The sequence below is a fragment of the Egretta garzetta genome, unplaced genomic scaffold, assembly GCF_000687185.1.
Source record: "Egretta garzetta isolate BGI_Z169 unplaced genomic scaffold, ASM68718v1 scaffold264, whole genome shotgun sequence".
NCBI lineage: Eukaryota > Metazoa > Chordata > Aves > Pelecaniformes > Ardeidae > Egretta > Egretta garzetta.
Window position 1 is genome coordinate 2,500,387 of NW_009259685.1, and position 23,493 is coordinate 2,523,879.

Consider the following 23,493-nt stretch of genomic DNA (forward strand, 5'->3'; position numbering starts at 1 on the left):
TTTTTTTTTTTTTTCCTTTTTTTTTTTTTTTTTTCTTCCAAGAAGTAATCTGCCAGCAGATGCATAAACTATGTTTAATCAGTGCACCCTGATGAAGATACCAGCTGCTTCTTGAAGGAGTCAGGCACATTGACCATTTAATTTTATTTTTTTTTAAATGCTGCAGATTCAGTAGTTGTTAACAAAGAGCGGTAGCTTCAACCAGTTTATGTCCACTTACTAGTACTGCTCAGATTACAAAATGATTGCTTTTAGGAAAGAACTGATGTAATATAGAATACATTAAGGTGTCAAGTAGAAGTGTCTTATATTAACTCTTCTGTGCATGAGTGATAAAATGTTTTCAAGCATTTACATCTTTAAGAAGCTGTGCAGTCGTGCTATTGCCATCTCCAAGTCTGTAAAACCAGTGAATCAGGTGTAGCAGAAATAACTTACAGTACTAGAAGGAGTAATAAACTGAAGGATCAGTATCTGCTGGTGTGCATGTTAGGCATTTTTGACTTTGTTTTTAATCTTGAGTTGGAAAAATAAAAAAGAAGTCTTTGTATAAGATAGTTTTCTTCTGTTGAGATACCTTTATGAAAAAATTGTCATTCATCACAGATACTAAATACAGAAAAACTTTCTAGCTCAAGAACATACAAAAATACTTGGCTTTTAACATCACACTTTTTGCATCTTTCGCTACAGTGTCAACTGATTTTGATTATAAAGTATTTAATACTCTGGAGTGTCAGAGTAAAAAGAAGATTTTCTTTTGTCTGGTTTAAAAAGCCCTCCAAGGCTTTTGCAGTGAAATCGTAAAATGTGTGTCTGATTAACTGGTACTAAGAAACATATGCTTGTTAATGGACCGGTGTTCCACTTACCCTTCCAGTCTTCTCAGTCATGTTTTTAAAACTGTGAAAGCTTTCTAAAATCTTTATTAGTTCTCTGCCCTTGTTATTATGATCAGATTTGGAGTGCTTTTGCTGGGCAATAGCTTCCTTTATGGACACCAGGAATTACTGTGTTGAAAAATCTCATCTGTCGTGGATGCTGAGCTGTTCATAACATCTTAAAACGACTCATGGAAACTGTATTTTATGAGATAGGAAGGCAGTCACTTTCAGAGTGTTTATCCTCCGTAAAAAATATTTCCCATTCAGATGGGAACAAAAGCATAACTGGAGCAATGATGCTGTATCTGCCTGGAAGAATCGGGTAAACAAGGGAACTCAGCTTGAGCCTCCATAGAGCACGCTGCAGGGCTGTAGTTCTTCTGGAAGAACCAAATATATTATAGCACACAGTTTCTGCATTATGGCTTGTCCTCTGATTCCCTTTTCCTGAACTTCAGTATGAATTGTGTGCTCTTGGAGTTCTAACTCCTGAAACAGCTCATATTTAACTTGTAAAATATTTACACTTGCAACCTTTGAAAAAGTTGCTATGAAGCATCCCAATTCTGTGGTTACTTCAGTGGGTTTCTCACAGCAGAGTTTGGGATGAGTGTCCCAAGATTGCAAACCGCTTTGTTTTTTTCTGTTCTGGCCTTCACACTTGTTAATCAGAGACATAGAAGGTGATGCTCTGAGGGTTTTTAAAATACAAGTATTAATAGATGCTAGATGCTCAGTTGAGGCTCAATTAAGAAGTTACAAGTAATATTTGACCTGGGAAAAAGTAGGAACTGTACAAACAAGTACAAGAAACAGCTTCTAAATCTGAGGTAAAGGTGTAAGTCTTTCTTGCTGCTAGTTTTGACAAGTTAATTGACTTTTCTTGATCATTTCTTTATTAGACTCCTGCTTTCAAATGACAGATAGTCTATAGGAAAAGAAACTAAAACAACCACTTTGTTTAACCCAGCAAGGAAGTCCTTGTTGCCTTTTCAATACAAACCTCTAGGAGTTTGAACCCACATAGGCAGAAGAATTACTGAGAACGGAAGAATAGTGCAGCACACGGGAGCAAGCAGATGTTTACTGGTCATACTACATCTGGCTTGGTGTTGTGGAAGATTTCTAGGCAAAACAGCAGTGAAACTGCTGAACAGACTTAGCAGAATAGAGGCAAATTAATTTTCTTAAGAAACAATTTGGTAGGTTTATGAAGGGATTATATGATGGGGTGCCCTGTGGTTTCAGGGCACTGGAATCAAAGGACCAGAGTTCCTAAACTCTGCTCTCTACAGTTATTCTTATATTTTTACTCCTCCACAAGACTTAAGTTGGTTCTGCTTATTTGTTTTATTTTTTTCTTTGTTTGCATTATGATTTGCAGTGAATGTGTGTGTGTGTGTGTTGTCATGCATAGCCTGTATTATAGAAGAAGTTGATGGCAAGAATTGTCCAGAATCTTGCACAGCAGTAGCACTGCAGGGTTGCGGGCATTGACAAGGGTAAGGCAATTTCTTTTGCAAGGGAAAAAGAGTATTAGCCTGTGTTGCAAATTGTCCTGGATCAGGTGTCACTGCACACACTACAGCTCAGATTTCCATGCCCACACACATGCTTTCTTTCTCAGCTAGCTCACTGGTAGCAATAATCGTGGTATGACAATACACTGGATCTAACTATTTGAAAAAAACTTTCTACTGTATTAAAAACACTGTGACACAGAATGAAAGCAGAGTCCTATTGTCATGGCTAATACAAATTTGTTGAAAGTATTTCTTTGGTTAACTTTGTACTGGCAGGCTTAATGCCAGATCAGGTATCATCTTGTTCTCTCCATTCTAATTTTATGCTAGATCAGTTACCCTCTGTTCTCCTGCAGCAGCTGGCATAAAAAACATAAAGGTGGCATGAACTCTGTATCTTTTTGATGTGAAATGCAGTCATGTGCCTGAGGCTAAATCCAGATCAAATTGGCACTGCTAAGCAATCCAGTAGAGCAGAGGTCCTGTGCAGACAGTCATGAGATCTAGGCTTAAGTAGAGTATAATGTAGTGCACAGAAATGGTCCCATCATTGACAGGTGGCAGGGAAGAAGTTTTCTGCTTGTTCCCCTGTGTCTGTGGGTATAGCAGAGACTTGCAGTCTGATCCGTGGTCCTACAGGATTTGCTTGCTCCCTGTTTCCTCCTTGCCCAAGAATTGTTCTGTTTCTTTACGTTCTTGTTCTTAAATCTTTCTGCTAACTGATTTCTTAGGGCCTTGCCTACATGAGAGAAACTTTGCAGACTACTTCAGAGTTTCTCAGCAGTCAGGTCCAGTTTGCCTTGGTTCTGTGATGAGGTTTGATGCTTTGCTCTGGCATGTTTTTGTTGTTTTGTTTCCTTTGCTGCTGCTGTGTAGGATACTTGTTTCTGTTGCAGACAGAAGAACACTTGATGAACAGAGATTGTGGTGAGGAGGATGTTTTTAGTTCTGCATCTACAAGTGAAGGAAGCTTGGATGTAAGTACTAACATGGCTTGTAGATGCTATTGCATTCCTATTAGATCCTGCAGTTTGAATAACCAGAAACCACTGCGATTCCTGATGCTTAGCCAAGTAGAAGTAGAAATAGTTTCCTTCTTAGCAGGCTTAGTTACGTGAGTGCGGAGTTTGCGTATCTTGGTGAAGTTAAAATGCAACGCACTGTCTTCAAATAAAACTTGCTAGCGTCACCATAAATAAAGTTTCTTACAGAGTTAAATTCTAAACTGTTGTGAGCAAAAAGTGTTTTAACCGAGGACATAGGTGTTGTGACTGTAAGACAGTGACAGTACTGCATGATGCAAGAGTATGTTTGCCTTATCAGTGACATTTAGAGGGGACTTCTTTCTTACAAACCCACATCTCTCATTTTTATCACTTTACATGACTTCTGCAGCATGGCAGCATTCCATTAATTTCTTAAGTAGCTTGGGGGTGGAGAGTACTTTATTTTAAACACTGGAAATAACAGAAAGGATTTTTGTTAAGTACTTCAGTAGGTTTTGGGGTGCTAAAATCCTGTGCACCACTTTTAGAAATGTTTTTAAGTGCCTGACAGACTACTAAATTATGAGGATTTACGTGTCTAATTATGAAGTGTGAATACAAAATATTTTTGTAAGGCTGTTCTGTTGGATTAGTAGTCATAATAAATGGTGTGTCTTTTTGTTGCTTTTTTTAAGTACTTGACTTTTTGTTACTGTATTTTCAAAACTTGGGGAAGACTGTTGATGACATGATAGAAGCCTCAAATGTGAGGTACAGCTCTGAATCCCTCTTTCACAAATAGGTATTTGGAAAAGGAGTAAAGGAGTGCTGATCTGCAAAATGTCGCATCTCACTAGCTACAGAGAAGGGTGACAGAAAATTGTGAGGAAAAAATGGATAATATAAAAGAAGTCCATTGGGAGAAATAGAGAAGTGATTGGCTGTGAGGTTAAAAAACCACCTAACTCTGCAAACCTATGAAGACTTCATAATAAAAGAGTACTGAAGTAGTAAAGCTGCTTATGACACCAAAAATTTGGGTAACGCTATAAAGATGAATGTTTTAGTGAGAGAGCTCTATTAATATAAAGTCCTAGTAGAGGGTGATGTGGATAAATGAAATGTACTGGGTAAAAGTATAGGAAAAAATCACAAGCTCTGCCAAAATAAAATCATCTTGTGTTTTGTATTCACTGCTATTATACATTAATCTCAATATCTTGATACCAAAGTACTAGGAGAGGAGGAGGAGGAAGGGGAGGGATTCTAAGTGAGGATATGAAGGTAGTTCAGATACTCTGAACTGCCTTTTACACTAATGTGTGGTGCTTTCCTCAGAAGAGAGACATCTCAATTTATTTTTGTAGGGAATCTTATAGGGCACAAATAATAAATGAAGAATTATTTTTTTTCCTGTGACATTGATGAAAAAATTTTTTCAAAACTGTCTTGGACATGCAACTTTGTCTTCTAAAGGCACAGGTGATAGAGAGCAAAGGGATCTTGAAGTAAAAAATGTTTTGTTTTTATTCAGTTGCATGAACATGTCAGGGGTTTAATTTTTTTTCCCTTTCCTCTTAAGAGCAATTAATCTTCAAGAACAATGTAGCTACTGTTCAGTGTCTTTCACTTCTGGCTTGACACCTGGATTTGTATGAGCACCAATCCTGCAAAGACATAAGTACATACTTAAATGAATGTATTGACATAGTTTCATTTAATTTGGTACTACTCTGTTAAAGCATGCAGATGTATAAAGCAATTCTAACAGATCCACTTGGCAGCACAGAGGGTCCATCCTTTGAACAGGCTAGATGGGCTTCAAGAAAAAGGTCAACAATTGTGACATCTTAGGTGAAAAATTCTATAATACTGTAAACTTGGCATAAATAGTTGGTATAGATAACTTGTATTAATATAAGATAAAATTCAAGTGGAAACACCAATGAAAGCACTTCATAATTTTTAAAACTCAGCTTAGCAGTTCCATATGGGCTAGACTTTGAGACCCTCAGTCATTCTGAGTAATTCTTTATTCCACTTGCTGAAAAGATAGCCTTACTTACTTGCTTCAGTGGAACTGAGTATCCTTATTCAAAATACATGGTATCTTACATAGCCATATATGTGAAATACACATTTAGAGCTCATTATATAGAAGTTTCATTGATCTAAGATAGGACTTTTGGCAAAATGTCATCCAGTAGAGGCTTCCTCTTTTGCAATTTCCTCAGGTCTACTTTCTGTTACTGTTTTGGGTCATCTTGAAAGTATTTTGCATTGTTGTGTGGGGATCAAAGCCAAAGTTTCAGATTTATTTCTGAAAAGAAAATCGTTTGCCATTGCCTTCAGCATAGTGCCAGGAGGTACACTGCCTGGATCAGGAAAATTCTTCTTGCCTATAAAGAAATAGGACATAAGAGGGAAAATTTTGACAATGAGAACAGTCAACCATTGGAATAATCTCCCCAGGGATGTGGTTGACTCCACTACGGTGCACACTTTTAAGACTCAGCTGGACAGGGTGCTGAGCCATCTTGTCTAGACTGCGCTCCTGCCTAGAAAGGTTGGGCCAGATGATCCTTGAGGTCCCTTTCAACATGGTGTTCTATAATTCTGTGAACTCAAGGGCATGAACTTTGGTATCCTTACTTTAAATCTTTTTCTCACCATTATGTGGTGGTGATGTGCACTGAATTGTAGAAAAAGTAATGATTCTATTCTGGGTATTGACTGGGGTTTTTTTGAAAACTGGGCAATATGAAGGAATGAAATAAAGATGTAAGAAATAAAAGATGCTTAGTATTTGTTTAAGCACAAGTTATATTCACTTTTGAACACCAATCCATTCTCAGTGCCATATCTGTCTAATTATTGCTGGAATTATCAATGCTTCTAAAAATACTTCAGATTGTTGATGAGGAAGCAGATTTTCAAAGTCAAGATGGGAAAGTCAACACTTAAACTTGAATGTGAAAGGACATTTGTTCACAGTATATAAAGGCAAAAAAAGAATTGTTAACACCCTAGGTTTACACCTGGTGTAAAATGCAAGAAAAGAATTCCCCATGACAATCCTCAGAGTGCAGCAGTTCATTATACCACACTTGGTAAAAAGGATCTGAAATGTAATGGCGTATTGTAAATGAAACAGAAAACTCTTCTAGTTTTGTGCTAAGCAGATGAGCTTTATATCCGGGTTAACTTTTCACAAATCGAATGTTATTGAAATACACTGGTGTATAAATACAACATACAAATAAAGCGGTTGGAAGTTGCAGCACAGTTCACCATATTCCACTTTTTGTGTGCCAGAGCTGGAATTTAAACAGCTGGGGGAAAAAAGGGGAGTTTAAATCATCTCTGCCACTTGGTGTCGCTGTCCTCAAATAAACAGTTGATCAAGATGAAACCCGATGTTTGGAACGCAGTACTAAAATTAGCTGGTTTTATTTTTGGGGCCTTCGTGCTTTCATAAATCAAGAGCAAAAAAACACATCCCAAGTGCTGAACGACGTGTATCTCTGATGTGGAATTTGTTTATGTAATAAATCAGCTTGGGAAAAAAATATTTAGAAGTACAGCCAGGGACACTTATCAGTGGATTTGAAACTTCAGCACAAAGTCTTATCACATGAGGTTTCTCTAGTTCAAACAGGGCTTCAGCAGAGCAATGTTAGAGGATTTTCATCGGGACCGTTTTTAAAAAATCTACTCTTCAATGTATGTCTGAATATAGGTGTTACTTGTAACAGAATCAGTGAACCTAAATGAAGCAATGTCATTTTAAATTCCAAACAGTTCTCAGATACATTTAGGATACATGTAAAGGGTTTTTTTTTATTTCATAATACCTGTAGAATTGCAAGAACGTGTTCCAGAAGAAAAATACTGTGCGAATGTTTGAAAAATGTCATTGGGACTTCTAGTACATTAGTAACTTGGCAGTCACTTCTTAAGTGATGGGAACAGCTATTTTCTCTATACAGACTTTTAAAAAAAATCTATTATTTACTTTTTCAGGGCCTTTTTTTTTCTTAATGTACTCTTAACTTTTATGCCCTCATTGATGGTAGGAGTTACATCATTCATGGTACGCTTTCCCAATTCAGAAGTGGTTGGAAGAAGGATCAAGTACAGTTATGCAAAAGTGATTGAAATGTAATTTCTCTTTAACCATGTCAGGTTCCAGGTGGTCTGTTAATATCATCTACTGTCAAGGACTTCACCTCACGTGGCTAGGTAGTGTTTAGGGCAGTAGGAATGAGAAAACTGCCCGTGTCATCTAAATGGAAGTTAGCAGCCATCTACCTCTAATATTTCCTTGTGTGACAATCGTATTCACTTTAAATTCCTGTTCTCATGTTCTTGCTTCTTGGTCTCCTGGCAATGCTTAGGGTGGTGTTGGTTACGTGTGGTTATTTGTACCAGCAGGGTCAAATCCTGGGCTAGTTCTGTTGCATTTTATGCAGTTAGAACTATCTATGTATACTGTCAAAGGCATAGGTTGTGATACGGCCTTGAAACAGTTTTGCTCAGTGTAATTTTGTCTGCAGGATGCAAAACTCAACAAACTGAGCATGGAATGTTGTCTGAATACTACAGCAGACTGGTCTGTCCCCACCGGTCTTCTGTTACAGGGTGCCTGTAAGCCAGTAGTTAGATGCCAGAGGATGACACTAGGGAAGATACAATATAGTTATAAATGTTTTCATTTGTGCAACTGTTTACATGGTTAGAAGATTTATTAAATACCAGATATCCCAGGATAAGGTTCACCATCACAGTAGAGTTAGTTTTATTTTTATATCCTGTGATGCTCTCTGAAAAAAAAAAAATAATTTTATTGTTAACTTTCCTTGGTAAGAAGAAAGGTTTGCCAGAGCTAACTGGCTTGTGACTGGCATTCAGGTAGCAAAGATGACAAGGTAACAGTGATCAGCTTGCTTTCTCCTCGTCAACTGGGGCAGGACAAGAAGTAAGGTGCTTTTCATAGAGCAGTGAAAATTTAACTTGGATATTTGAGGGGGAGAAAATCTGACTGTGTGGAAGTTTCACAAGGGAGCAGGTTATTAGAGAGACTGTGAAATCCTTATCATCACCTAATCTGTAACACCTCCAAAAATGTCTAGAGGATGAGCTACACATACTTGATTCTCTCTTGGAGCAGAGGGATAGATTAGGTGGACCGTGGAGGTGCCTTTCAGCCAGATTATGGCTGCTGAAGAGATGTAGCTGTGCCCACCTCCTTTTGTGGTGTGCACTTAGAGGATATTAGCTGTCTTTGTTCATCTGAATTGTAGATACTTTTACATAAAATAAGAACTTTTTTCTTACAGTATGTGATAGCAGAAGGCAAGAGCTTGAAATAATGGCTGCCTGCCACCAGACGTCAAGTTCTTGCTCTGAAGAGTGGTGTTACTAGACCTCTTCAAAGAAAAGGTCCTTGGAGTTAGTGTAAAAAAAAAAAAAAAATCTCAGAACCAGCTGAACTACTCTGGCTCCAAGAAAAAAAAAACAAACCCCAAAAAGGCCTGAGGCAGACACCTGGAATGGAAAGTCTCAGCATCTATGGTTAAAGCATGGTAAAGTTACAAACTATTAAAAACAGTATCTGGTAAAGAGAGACACGTCGGCTGACCCCTGTTCTGTCTGTGCTACTTAGCTTATGCTACCACAAGATTGCCAACTTCATGCATTCAAAAATCACTTGTCAGCTCTTGCCCTTACCACACAAAAGTGGCTTAAGATCATGAGATTTGAAAACAAATCATTTAGGGTGGACTTCCCTTCCCTCCATTTGGCTTCCGAGTGTTAAGATTTGTAGAGGTCACATTGCTAAATATTTTTCTATGACCATGAAGGTTTTATTAAAAACAGAAGATTATCACGTAGTGACTGGTTGCCAGGACCTGCATCTTTACATAAAATTACATGATTCAGAGTAAAATCATCACAGTGCATTGCATTCAAGTTGTTGCTTTTAAAAAGACAACTTGGAAACTGCAGTTCCTCTAGTGTTTTTTGCAGGACATTTTTAAAGAAATATTCTCAAGAAATGTTCTAAGATGAACAGTGAGAAAAGGATCAAGTTGAACCGAAGGGGCTTGAGTAGGGCTATAGCTGCAAAAGGAGCTGGGCAGGCCTGTTTTGAATACCTGGCAGTGCGGGCTTCTGTTGGACATGGGATCCAAGCGTCCCAGAGTCAGATTTCCCAGGTTTTGAAGCCACCGAAATCTGTGCAGCGGGAGTTGCACATTAAACTCTGCCCATCTTCTGTGTCTGCTACCTGCCTCTGCTCAGGACTGAAACCTTGACTCAGCTGCTAGGTTTAGGTATTTAAAGCTTTTGCTCCAAAAGCTTACTACCTACTACTGTTAGCCAGAAAGTGAGAGCTGAGTTCAGTTCCCTTCTCTGCTTTTTGAGATACCAGCCAATCTTCTATCTCTCTCAGGACCATTATTGAGAGAATTATTTCCTCCTTTGCAAAGAAAACCAAAATACTTGCTGGGTTGGAGAATGCCTGGAACAAAGCTGTGAGGTATTCTTGATGTGGGAAGTGCCCTTTTGTAAAAATACCCAAATATTCAGTGACTCAGAGAGAGCAAGAGCAAGCTTAACTATTCAGAACAGTAACGAAATAACTTAAGTGTGGTGGCAGCTCTAGGTTCCAGTGCCAGCGCCAGAGATGTTTTTCTGTGTTCTATGCTAAGCAGATGTTCGATCCAGCAAATAAGTAGTCACTGAAGCTAGAACTGGAGGAGCCAAATGGCTGTTGCTCCCTGCCCAGCTGAGCGCCCTAATCTCAGCCTCTTTCTAGACAAAATCATATTTGTGTCCTTGAACAGAAAATAACTCACTCTGCTCACAAGAGGGGGAGGTTTGTTTTTTCTCAACTAGAAGAAGGTTTTGAACCTGGATTTACCATGTTCTTACTGAATCATTTAACTTGGGGCAGGGGGGAGGACAAGATAGGAGAGAAATACCATAACTGCCTCTTCTAGCAGTTACGGTTTTTGTGGAGCCAGGTTTCTTAGTTGTGCTTTAAGTGCACCTATTGGATCAAGTCCCCTGGCTGATGAAGATGGAGGGATTTGCCAAGTTCATGGATCCCGGTGGAGTTGAGGCAGGAGATTAGAAGCATAGTTTCTCAGCAGTTTTCACGCTCAGCATGCCCAGAAGCAGAATTCAGGCACGAAAATGAGAATAAGCACATCAGAAGGGTATGTGGCAGGCTTATTGAAGGGAAAGCACAAAGTGGTGTGAGTTAGGGAGGCCCAACCTAACCGGAGCACGGTCAGTGAGGTTAGTGTGAGGCAATTCAGCTTCCAGACGTGGGCTGCGTGGCATCGTTCTCTGTGCTGTGGATGTACCCAGTCGGTCTGGAGTAAGTTGGCTCAGCTATCTCCCTCGGATGTTTAATTAAGACCTGGTGACACACCCTTAACCACCCAAATCCTTTTATGTCTGATTCATCTTTTGTTACTGATTTCACTGAAAAGTTCTGAAGTTAACTCACTGGAAAAAAATAGAATAAAGCAGCAGCTAATAAGACCAATGGCTTTTAATTTGCATTAATAAAAGGACATTAAAAAAAAAAAACAAAGACAAACTTAAATTCCATCTGAGATTTTTCTAGTGACATCTCAACCGCTCAGGCTTTGCTTCCTTGGTATTTAATATTACCAGAGCCCCTTAATAGTGTGTAATAGCCTTGTAATTAATATTCGGTCATAATTTATTCAGCATATTGTTCTTACTGTAACTGGCAAGCATGCAGTGGTGTGGAAAATACCACCTTTAAAGAAAAGTTTATCCCAGGATCAGGCTTTTCTGCAACTGGATAAACAGAGATGTAGTTCCTTAAAAATGTCTTTCACATATTTCTGTGTACATAAAATGCTTTTTGTGTTTAAGTTTGGGATGGTTTGGGAATGAGTCAGGGAAATATTAATTCTACTGCAAAGTACATTTCTGTTTGATTTAATGATGGATGTCCAAAATCTTTCTTGTAAAGCTTTCCAAATGTAACTACTGTAATGAAAGGATTAGTGTGTATTTATGCCAATGCCCTTTACTAGATGAAATCAGAAATGGTTAATTGTATGTCATCGACTCCATATTTCTAATATACAATGGAAATTTTTTTCAGACAGTAACACCTGTTTTTGTAGTGGCATAATCCGAATCACATGCAACCATAGATTTATTATATTAGTCTAAAATATCCCATTAGCATATGTAGATTTTAGATACAGTGAAGATTTTCAACACCGGTTTGAGGTATAATTTCTTTTCTTTTGCAAACAATTTCTGAGGCATGAGCGCTAATAGGATTTGGTGCTTTTCCAGCCTCTTCTATGGACAGTGAAGGCTAGATTTCATTAAAAGTAGTAGCAAACAATAACATTTCTTTTAATTAGATGATCTCATGATTTCCACACGTATTTATTCTGTGCATTATTGTTCGTCGGCAAAACTGAGCTGCTTGGTAGCGTGTGAAACCATATGTCTCAATAACATCTTATGGCAGCTGAGGGAGGATTTGCAAAACAACATTTGCTGACAGGACACAATGCATTTTACTTTGATGGAGAAGTTTTCCTAAGTGAACTTTATGGCTTAGTTCTCTCATGCACAGTCAAACCTACATGAGGCTTAGCGGGCCTTCCAGGTCTCCCTTTAACTCAAAGAGGAGTTGTGTGTATGCAGCAAAGACCGTATAGCACTAAGTACTGTGTGCGCTGCTCAATCGTCCATCACTACAAAAAGAAACCTTCTAATGCCTGTAGTCTGTCTAGCTGTTTCACATTCTTTCTTCTTTTTTACTAAACAACTGTTAAATTAGGTTTTATTGGTCTTTTGTGTGCAGCTCCGATACTGATTTTCCCCTTTAAGCTTAGCAAAAACGATTACAAATAATTTCAGATACTGCTTTTTCGCTTACTTTCCAGTGCTTAGTATTTCATTTGGATTCTCAGCAGCATTTTGGGATGCAAGCTGAAAAGGGAAAGGAGTGTGACAAACAGTCTTTTTAAAGACTTATACTACCAGCATGAAGTAGTAATACCTTCAGTCAGATCCACTCTCTTGAATTATTTATTTTTATATCATTTACACTTCTAAGCAGATCTCAAAATACTTGGGGAAACTAACGAAAGTACGTCTGGTTTTATAAATGCTCAGCTGGAAGGCCAGAAGAGAAAGCAGATCAAGGCAAATAGCAAGACCTAGCCCTGCAGAGTTCCTAAATAGGTGCGTAGCTGTAAGCGTAGGAGTTGGGCCCACTGACTTTATCCAGTGTCATACCAAGCACTGTTTGCTGGGTCAGTACCTCGGTGACCTGGTGAGAGAGCTAGGTGCAACTGATGCCTAGGATGTGAGCTGCGTAGGCAGTCTCTGAAATACACTGACAGTGAGATGGAGAGATTACTGGCAGATTTATGATTGTTAGTGTTTGGTTCCCCCATACCCCCCCTCCTCTGATTGTAACATTTTCTTCTTTCCATCCCAGGAAATGCTCAGGTACACGTCTTGATTTTCATTTCTCCCAGTTTCAGCACAGAGATGGTGTGATTTCACTGACTCTAAATGGAGCTTGTTCTGATTTACAGTTGTTTGCACAGGACAAGAATCAGGCCAGTAAAGTGCACTGTGGAGGTTTGCCTTGTAAAAATCTAATGGCAATGGATTTGACAGAAGGGGGAAGAGAAGAAGCAGCATTTAAGACCTATTTCTTAATCAAGAATTCCAGCAGTGAGGCTTTTCTTGCCTTGATTCTGGCAAATGTACAGATGAGATATACTACGCAGAGATCATTTGTGCACAAAACAGAGAAAGCCCTTCAAATGTAAACATTTGAGCAGCTGGCATGGGAGATTAGTGCAGCAGCTGTAGAAGGGGGGTAATAGTGGATAGTGGTGCTGTCTAAATTTAACAAATGTTAAACAAGGTGCTTCTTCTAGTTTAAGGGTTACAGGTAAAAAAGACAATATCATCTAAAAATACTGGCAATTGTACAAGTCAGTCAAAGTCATTAACAAGTACTTAATTAAAAGCAACTTTCCTTTCCAAAGTTGTGACACCATCTTCTCCCTGTAACACACCCTTCCCCCCCCACCCCCCGGAAAAAAAGAAGAAAAACGAAAAAGGGGTTTGGGAGAAAATATTCTGTACAACCTGTCTGAATTAAGAAAAAAACCACTTTATCCTCTACCTATGGAAAGGCAGCACTTGGAGACTTCTTAATGTATTTGCTTTGGATTGTGAACTGTCTTAATATGTTGTTCTACTTTTAATTTCCTGTGGCCGAATATTATATCAAAAGAAAGCATCATGCTGAGGGTGAAAGTAGTGTAGGGTCTGTTAGATTTGTAAACGTGTTCATATGCTGTTAACATCATCTTGGGGGAGTACCTTTTTAAACCCTTGCCAAATAGTTAGACAAGTAGGTTATATATCAGGGTATCTGATCCTGCATTGGGTTTTTTGGATTTGGGTTTTTAACTTGTGTTTTGATCACACTTTTAAAACAAGTCCTTGCCTATCAGTTGTGATCTGATTCACGCGTGTTTTGCTGGAGGTGCTTTACTTTCTTCATTTCTTTAGCAGTAGAGACTAAAGTATGGGTATCTGGAGCCAAATTTTCTGTTTAAAAAATCAGAGCTATGCTTTCTGTGCTGGCATTATTATGATTTTCATTGAGTTTGAAAGTATACTGAAGAAAAAGATTTCCTGGAGAAATGACAGCGGCAGCATAGTTTAGAGCATTACTGTCTTTTGGCATTGTAAAGTTAGGGTGTAGCCATTGTCTCCACTAGGCCGTTTTAAAATCATTCTTTCTTGTGCTACTTCAGGTTCACTTTTGCATGGACAAAGATCGTCTAACACTTTCACTGTCATCTTTGGAAATGTAAGACCTTGTTCCTTTTTCATGGACAGTTGACACAGATAAACCCCTTGAAGTTGCTTATTTTATAGAGCATTTTCTCACTGGGGAAGGAGAAAACCCCAAAGTAAACGTGTTAAGTCTTGTAGAAGGTGAATTGCAAACAGTGGCAAAGGAAGGGAGTGGCTTTCACCAACCAATAATTTGTTGCAAAAGCAGGTTTTAATTTGTTATCTGAAGCAGTGCATACCCAGAGAAGTAGGCAGAAATCTCAGCACTGCTTGACCTGTTTAAGATGTAATTGTGTCCAAGTGCAGGTATATCTTGTATATATTTCTGCAGTTTTTAACTTCAGCATCGGTTAAATTTGGGACTGAGCTTGAAAAGTTTCTGTCATAGCTCCTCAGTGGGAACTGCACTCCAGTGGATTGGAATACTACAGTCAGTGGGAATAAATAGATCAAAGACCTGTGATTTCTTAGTATTTCAGACTGAATTCACAAAGGAAACAAGGCTGTATACACAGTGGGAAAATTAGTTTCTTAGGAATAACATAAGGATGTAGTACTGAATTTTTAGACAGAAACTTAGTTAGCTATAGTATACTGCAAAGGAAGATAAAACCAGGGAATTTTGTATATATATATAAAGTGAGAAAAGGATGAAGTAGCTTGGGCTCCAGCACAGCTGTACTTCCAGTTACTTGACAGTATTCTATATTTTTGCTTCACTTTTATTTAGAAGGTGGGCTGGCCTGGACAAAGTCAGACTTAAAAGGATAAAAATGCATGCTCACAATAGGAAAAAAATAAAAGGCCAAGGATGTTTGAAATAATGTTTGAATATAATTCTAAGAAAATTTAAAGGGGTGTCTGCTTCTGTATTCTTAACCTGTTCTTCTGTGCTCAATTATTGAGTTTGCGTGATTTTTGCCAGCACATTCAAGATATTGATAATTCTCCAAAGAGGATAGCCTTTGGAGAGTCCTCCAGGATGGAGAGGAAGCTTGGATCTGAATTTCATGCTCTTGCAAAATTCAGATCCTGAAATGAATTTTCTTGTGACTTCTTCAGAGTATAAGCATATGTATTTTCTATCCAAATTGTTCATCTCCTTCAGTGGAACAAGCTTCATTTCTGTAGGTATTGACCTGTAGGTATTATGAAACAGAAGATGGATGTGTATAACACCTGGATGTGCTCTGTCAATTGTCCAGCAGAAGAGTGTTGCCTCTAAACCCCTGACCACTGATGTTGATCTGGGACTAAATATTCAGCTCTTATAATTCAAAATGGTTCGTTGACATCAATACCTGAGCATCAAGATATGAGCATGATGTGCATGAGTTTGTCTTGTTTTTGTCTTCTGCAGCAAGGAGGTATGACGATACCTCCTTAAAGGACTGGTATGCTTCTGTGCTGTTACTTGCTGTCAGAAATTCTTGGCATGGAAGCTGCAGATGTAGTCTGGGGGCTTGCTTAGGCCAGCACTTAGGGTTTCAGACTCAGCCTGTTGTACTTGGTGTGTGTTAGTATGTGTACATACATGCACAAACATGCATAGAGACATCTGAAGGAGCTAATAGAGGTAATGCATTTTGTGTGTGTATACATACCTGTGCTTGTATGTAGATACATATATGTCCACACACGTGCACATCCAGACACCTGAAAGAGCTAACTGAAACAGTAAAATTCCTGGCTGTTGACTTCTGACTCATGCTGCTAGAATCCTTTTAGTGACTCTGTAATTAGGATTTGTGTTAAGATTTGCACTAATTTCAGAGTTCAAAAGCTGATTTGTTCTTTTAATTTAAGTTTTAAAGTCTTCAGAGGTTGCATTGTTTTTCAGTAATATTTTTGGCAGTGTTTTATCATTAAAAAGTGTAAAGCTTCCTTTTTGAAAATTTGGGTTGACAGTTGGATGATTTTATTTGTCTCCCTCTAGCTAAACACCTACAGTTACCATAGACTTCAAAGGGAAAAGCAGTTGCACAACTTCATTCTAAATTAACAAAGTACTTGTGTGGGAATTGGATTATAGGGACTGGAGCTAGGAGTCAGTTCCCTGCACTTGAGTAAATCAGAGCAGCTCCTTTGACTTTAGAGCAGTTCTGCAGATCTTGGTGAAAAGTTGCCTTTGAATTTCAGTAGAGATTTTCTCCATTCATCAACAGCTATAATAAGTAGAGACTTTTCAGAAGCCAAAAGTCGTACGTGTCAGAATTTCAGCAGACACCAAAAGATAATGAGAATTTATCATTAATGTTTCTTGTCTCTGGAAAACTTGCGTAAGGACAGCACTTTCATTAAAATGGGGGAAAACCACTTTTTAATTTAACTGGAATAAAAATACTTTTAGTAAAAACCAGAAATTATTTCTTTTAAACCAAACAAAAACACACCCAAAAAACTCATGCCAGGAACTATTCCATTCATAATTCTGGTCCCCATAAAAATTGACTATGCAGACATTAGAGCAGATATTTTTAAAATTGTATGTTCTATGCGAAGTTTCCATCTCCTCTTCCAGTATAAACTCGCATATCTACAATGAAAATATAATGAAGATGATCAACTCTAGTGGTTTGATAGTTCCTATATGTTAAAAGAATTTATTGCTGCAGACGTTCATCTCAGTAGTTTTTCAAAATATTTTTAATTTCAGGACATATATCGCAAATATAACTTCTGTCTTCTGTGAACCAAACACATTGGCTGATTGATTTAAGAGAACTAGGATGCCTAGAGAAAATAAACTCGTATTGCAGTGATGAATTCATTTAGCTCAAGACCTCTGATCCTTTTTGTGGTTATTTATGATTGATGTATGCTTAAAACGCAAGTGGAAATTATGAAAATGTCATCTTTGCTGTTGTTGGTCTTTGACCTTTTGAACTCCACATTTCCTGAAGCCTGTTGCCAGACCACTAATAAAGACAGGTTTTGATTTTCGGCTTGGTTGTTCAACACTATTTGATTGAGCTAATCCATTTTCACATAGCACGAAAGTGTAAGTGAAAGGAGAAACCAGCCTTTTCAGACTAGCAAAAATTTGGCTTTTTCCATCCTCACTCTTCCAAGACTTCTCTCACTCAATCTACTAATGGGCTTTGAAGGCCAAGTGTAAATGGCCTCTTTTCAAATGTTCTTTCCTTGTTTTCCTTCTGGCTTGATATTTTTCTGTCTTCTTTCTATACTGCGATTGAATTGAATTTTGGAATCCATGTGAATTTTCCTCTGTAATTCTTTCTTCTTCAAGTTTCTTTAAAATGCATTTTTCCATTAGGGTCTGTCATTGGCTTTTAGACCTCTCTTGGTAGGTTTTAAGATGTTTCTTTGGTTATGTTCTTCCATTCTGCCTCATTCCATGTCTTTGTATGCATTAAATCCCTACCATAGAAATATTTACTACACATTCACAAGTCTATATATTAATCCCCTTTCTTTTCAGTACTGAATCTTTACCAGTTTGAGTTCTGTTCATGTGACTTTTCCCCCTCTGTCTTCATATCAACAAGTGAGCGTTAGCATCGCCATCTTTCTGGGCTAACATGTGAGCAATCATTTGAGTTTTCTTGCAGAATATGGTTTCTGTCCTGCACAGTATCCTTAGTTCATTGTTCCTTCCCCAGGATATGAGCCAGTACTCTATCATTATATTTACTGAAGTTGTCTGATTTTTGCTTTACTCCTTTCCTTTTCCAGATTTTTGCCTTTGTTTCTGCAAGGACTTCCTCTCTGGTCAAATCTGGTGAACATATTCACTTCGGTTTTTGCCATAATGACTGTGGTTTTGTTTCTCTCCTTGCTTCTTCCTGTGTTTCCCTACTTCTTTCTCATTCGCTTTTGTACCACTTGGACAAATACCCAAAAGAGACTTGTAGTGTTTTCCATGTCTTTTCCCACTTCCTTTTATAATTAACTGAACTCCTTGCACATCTCTCATTAGAAGCCCATCTTCTGTCCCCATTTGATGTGATATTTCATCTTGAATAGATAATCCTTTCTTTTTTATTATAGATAAGCTGTTCTGGTTTTTTTGGTCTAGCATAGTATGTGACAAAAATTATTCTTTGTCATCTATCTATTCCACTATCAGGTAACGATGCACTTATTGAGCACATTTGCACACAGCTATCAAAAAATTATAAGTAATGTGACTAGCTGAATTTGTTGACTGCCTATTTTTTGTTAGCCATTCCCTTTTGGGAATATTTTGAATTTAATCTTTCTCCCCATATTGCCTTTACATATTTGTATTTTTGACAGTTATGAAAAATTATTTTCAAAATACGGTCTTTTTTTTTTATAGGCTGACACATTTTGACAGTGTGCTGTGACAAAAAGAATTGGACTTGTGGAAGATAGTTTTTAGCAGTCTAACCAGAAAGATGTAAATCAGCCCTGAGAGGGTGCATTTTATGTATAAATTGATTCTGGTATTTTTCCAAAACGATATTAAAAAAAAGACAGCATTCTAGCAAATGAGACAAAGTTGTCCACACACTTCTGAAGTCAAGATAAATCATTTTACACTGGTATGAAATGCAAACAAACCTTATCCTAAGCATCTGCCAGCATCCCAGACTGTCATCCATGGTTCAGCTTGATTTTTGAATTCACTTCAGATTGCGTCTGCAGCCTGCACTCCTACCTCCCACCCAAGTGACGGACAGTGAAGTTTCCATTAAACTACCAAGTAGCATAGAAAATATCCAACGCAGAAATGTTTTCTGTGCTGTGTTAATGATGGTTTTGTCTCACTAGGGTTTAAAAAGCAAGAATATTTATGTTTTAGAGGTATTCAAAATGCATCTGTCATCAAGAAATTAAAAAAACCCACATGCTTTGTGTGCTATCATTTAGCCTGATGGTATTAGGTGCATAGTGCAAGGGCATGAAGGAAGTTGGCATGTTCTGGAAGCTTATGCATATATGTCTATGATTTCTCTGTGATGTGTCTGTCACCTTAATGTGTCATTTTAAGGAATTGGACATGCATGTGTTTTCTAAAAAACATGGTGATTTTAGTATATCCACTTACAAAGATACCTGTAATGCACACGTGCTGAAGCTTGTGGCTGTCTCAAGGAGGCTATAGTGAGGTGGGAGTCAGCCTCTTCTCCCTGGTAATGGATGATAGTACAAGGGGGAATGGTTCGAAGTTGTGCCAGGGCAGGTTTAGGCTAGACATTAGGAAAAAATTCTTCACAGAAAGGGTTGTCAGACTCTGGAATGGGCTGCCCAGGGAGGTGGTTGAGTCCCCATCCCTGGAGGTATTTAAAAGACGGGTGGATGAGGTGCTTAGGGACACGGTTTAGTGGTGGGATGACAGGGTTAGGTTAAAGGTTGGACTCGATGATCTTAAAGGTCTTTTCCAACCAAAGCGATTCTATGATGTCATTGGATTAATACCAATGTTGAAATATCTTCTAATAATTTTATGTTTCGTAGCTTTTTAGCTGCATTTCTGGAAATTGAGAATGTGGTGAAAAGCAGAAAATTAAGTGGAGTATTATCTGGAATATTAAATGGAAAATATATTGGCTCGTGTGGTTATGAGCTGAAGTTTGCTTTTTTGAACATACACCTACTTGCTTTGCCAATCACATTTGTTCAGAAAATGTTTATCAACTTAAGTTTCTTTCATTTGTGGCTAAATAGCTTTAGATTTCAGCAAAACAATTTTTCATCCTTTATAGGACACACAGTGACAGAAATTAAATTATGCATTAGAAGGATTTGTAGCAAGTGTATTTTCACTGCATTGAGTTGAGGCTGACTTGTCAATGCTAACAGTTCTGAATCAAAGATGATATGTTTCTCTTCTTTTTAACAAGTACCTCAGCTCTGATTCACGAGGTCCACGGGATGCGTGCTTGCTGGTTACTGCCATGACTTCGGTGCCGAGATTGATAGGAGAGGACACAAATGATTTATGTGTGCCTTCCAAACACTGATTAATACACTTCAGTCTTCTCATTAGCACCAGGCAGCGTGCTGCCTGCTCCCACCTTCTGAGTTGTTGAGACACAGCTCTGCCGGCTCAACAGAGGTTATTTCTGGTAATTCTGTTGGGATACTACTTCATAAAAAAATATGAACTTATTTGAAACACACTGTCACTTAAACAGGAGAGATGATACAAGCACACAGATGCAAATCAAGTTAGCTTGTCTTTGCTCTTCTGCATATATTGCTGTGATGGAAAAAAATCATTGCATCCATTTCCCTTGATACTATGACTGGCATCTTCAATGTACCAGGGAGACTTCCTCAGACTGACATGAGTGATTTTGGGTAGCAGTAATAGGCAAAGGTTTTGTTAAGCATGAAGAGTGGTGTGACTTGTGAAAATCTGAAGAGTAAAACATGGAAACAGAAGAAATTATTTAGAGGAAATATATTGAATTTTATATCATCAGAAGTGATTCAAAAGCTTCTACTCTCAAAGCATTGAGGAATCACATCTATCATAAAATCTTGAAAAAGTACAAATTATTTGACAATCTCTGAGTTACTTGAATATTATATATATGTTGTTGAATTCATAGATCTGTATTCCACTGTGTTGTATGTGCCATGGTTGTTTATTCAGTTTTGGAGAATCCAGATTAAATCTGTGATCTCGCACTGGCTGAATATTGAGGGAGGTGGCAGTAGTAGGTGATATTGATATTAGCAGTTAGGCTTGGGTTTACTTCATCTGATTCTTAACATTTGCAAGAATTTACAGACATGTTCATGTTTAGCTGGAACTCATGTGTTCCCAATCCATGTTTTCTAACCTACTAATGGTTTGAGTAAACATTTCATATTCCTAAACATCACAGTAAAATATTTGACTGCTCATAAAAAAAGTAATCAACTTATTTGTGATTCTTGCCATATTCATTCAGTATCCATCTCACTTTCAAACGGAAAAGGAGTTTTGAATATTGCTTCACACACAAGGAGTATAATGAAAAGTAAAGAAGATTCTTGGAAGCCCTCTCTGCTTGGGCACCCTCTTTGTCCCCAGTGCAGTGCACGGGGCTCGAGTTAATACCCACACTTGTTCCCTACTTAGAAATTCACAAACAGTGAATTGAAGCCCTTTGGTCTGTTTCAGAAAGCTTTTCTCCTGGAGGCTTCCACTTTTCTAGTTCCCTCCCTTGGGTGGTTGTTCTTTAGCTTTTCTAATGGAAAAGAGGTTGGACACCATAGGAGGTGCCAAGTGAGCATAAATCTGTTGGAGTTGGAAACCAAGGTTGTGCTTCTAAGCTGTAGGGACTTTACATCCCATGGACCTTACCTAAATGAGGACAAGAAGTAACCAGATAAAGTTCTAGGAAGGGATATTAGAGTTAAGGTACAAGGAAAAAAATTATAATGATGAGGATAGTTAAGCAATAAAACAGAACAGTTGCGGATGGTGTAGACCTGTGTCATATGACGGTTTTCAGTAACCTATGCAGGGACAAATTGGTCATGCTACTTCAGTGCTTGGAGATAAATTAGATGACTTTTCTAAAGGAGGTGACTTCCTTGCACCTGGCACTGCTGGGATTTCTGATCAACAAACTTTGTGCTAAAATGAGAGGAATGTGGTCAGCCACGGTGAGGGAGAACTGGCAGGGGGCACAGGAAAGAGAACATTCTCAGGCATTTCTAATTCTGTCTGTGTAAGTTCTGGTGTCTACCAAATGGGTGCTGACCACAAGATCTGGAATTGCTAGCTAGATGCTGTATCAGACGTACACAAGCATAAGACAGCACTATAGTTGTACAGACTTCAAAGTATAACTCAAAGCTTTTATAGTAAAACCTTGAAAGCCTACTCACCAGACATATAAAATCAACATGGTACTGCTTGTGTAAGTTACTGTTGTAGAAATGGAACAGTTGCTTCTCTTTTAATATTGTGATGGATGACCAGATCATTTCCTACCAATAGCAAAATGCAACGAAATAATAAAGTGACATAAAGTAAATTGCATAAAAATGCATTTATTTTTTATAGTTCAGAGCAGGAAAAGGTTAACTTTTTTTTCCTTTTTGACTGTAGACTGTATGCAAGTACCAGAATCACAAGTGCTTCAGGGAGTACAAAAAGCAAACTGTATTCAGTGTGGCTGGTTAGAAAGGAAAATCTGAGTAGTCACAATTTTGGTTTTTTTTTTAGACTGTCTCCAAGCAATCTTGTGACCGCAGTATTATGCTTTGGTTTTGAAGCAGGAGCTTGAATTAATTCAGTTTCAGTGTTGTCAAATTTAGTGCTAGTATAAGGAATTTCAGTATCATGTTAAGGAAAGCAGCCTCAGACTTTAATTCGTGCAATAGGTCTGACATAACCTGTCTGGCATTTTAGATGGCCGATTGTAATCAGTTGTGGTGTCATTCAGCAAATCAATAAAAGTTTGCAATAATGGAGTTTAAATGTCCAACAGGCATAAATATTCTTGCTGTGACTGAGTAGATGGATTTGTCTGCCTGCTCTAAATCTTACTTTTTGTATTTACCCACGGTACACTTGCAAAAAAAAATTATTTCCTTTATGTTACTTTTATTCTTATTTTTTGTCTCTGATTTGGAAAAAATAAAACCCCTTACTACTGATACATCTGGTACTTTGAGTGCTTAAAAACAGCTCAATTGATTACTTTTGATTTAAAAACTTCTCAGAAGGAAATTGCATAACAAGACTGGGAGCTCAAATATGTGAGTTTTGGCAAACAGCTGCGGAAGAAAGGCCTGGCTGTAGCAACCTCACAAGAAAAGAACTTGACATTTTGAGAAATTTTTATTGACCGGTGTGGACAGGGAACGGGAAGTCAAATCACTCTCACAGGCAAGCTGCAGTCTCTTCCTTGCTGACCTTTAAATGCCACTTAGTGTCATCAGAAAATCAAGGAAATGCTAATAACAGGGCTTTAGGTAAGAGAGTTTTAAATGAGAGATATCTTTTGAAAACAGACATAAGCTGACTTCCATTTTTATACACAACTATTTTTGTAAAATGGAATTCTCACACTGGTGCTGTTACATTTTAATAGATGAATCTTACATTTTATTAATACTAAAAGTTTCAGAAGTATCCATAAGATATCTGAGCTTCTGTTCATCCTTGAAAAGGGAGTAGTTTGCAAAAGATGTTTTATAATTGCATTCTAGGTTGATGACCTTGGAACGCAGACTGGCTTCTGCTTTAGGCTCTTAATCTAGCTTGTG

The 23,493-nt window shown here is 38.0% G+C and overlaps 1 protein-coding gene across 1 annotated transcript in view; it reads left to right on the forward strand.

The window, feature by feature from the left end:
* COBL (cordon-bleu WH2 repeat protein) overlaps positions 1–23,493 on the forward strand; it is a 204,337-nt gene that overhangs the window by 107,963 nt on the left and 72,881 nt on the right. The window contains 1 exon segment of the mRNA XM_035894139.1: positions 3,294–3,384. Coding sequence (XP_035750032.1) covers positions 3,294–3,384 — 91 coding nt within the window.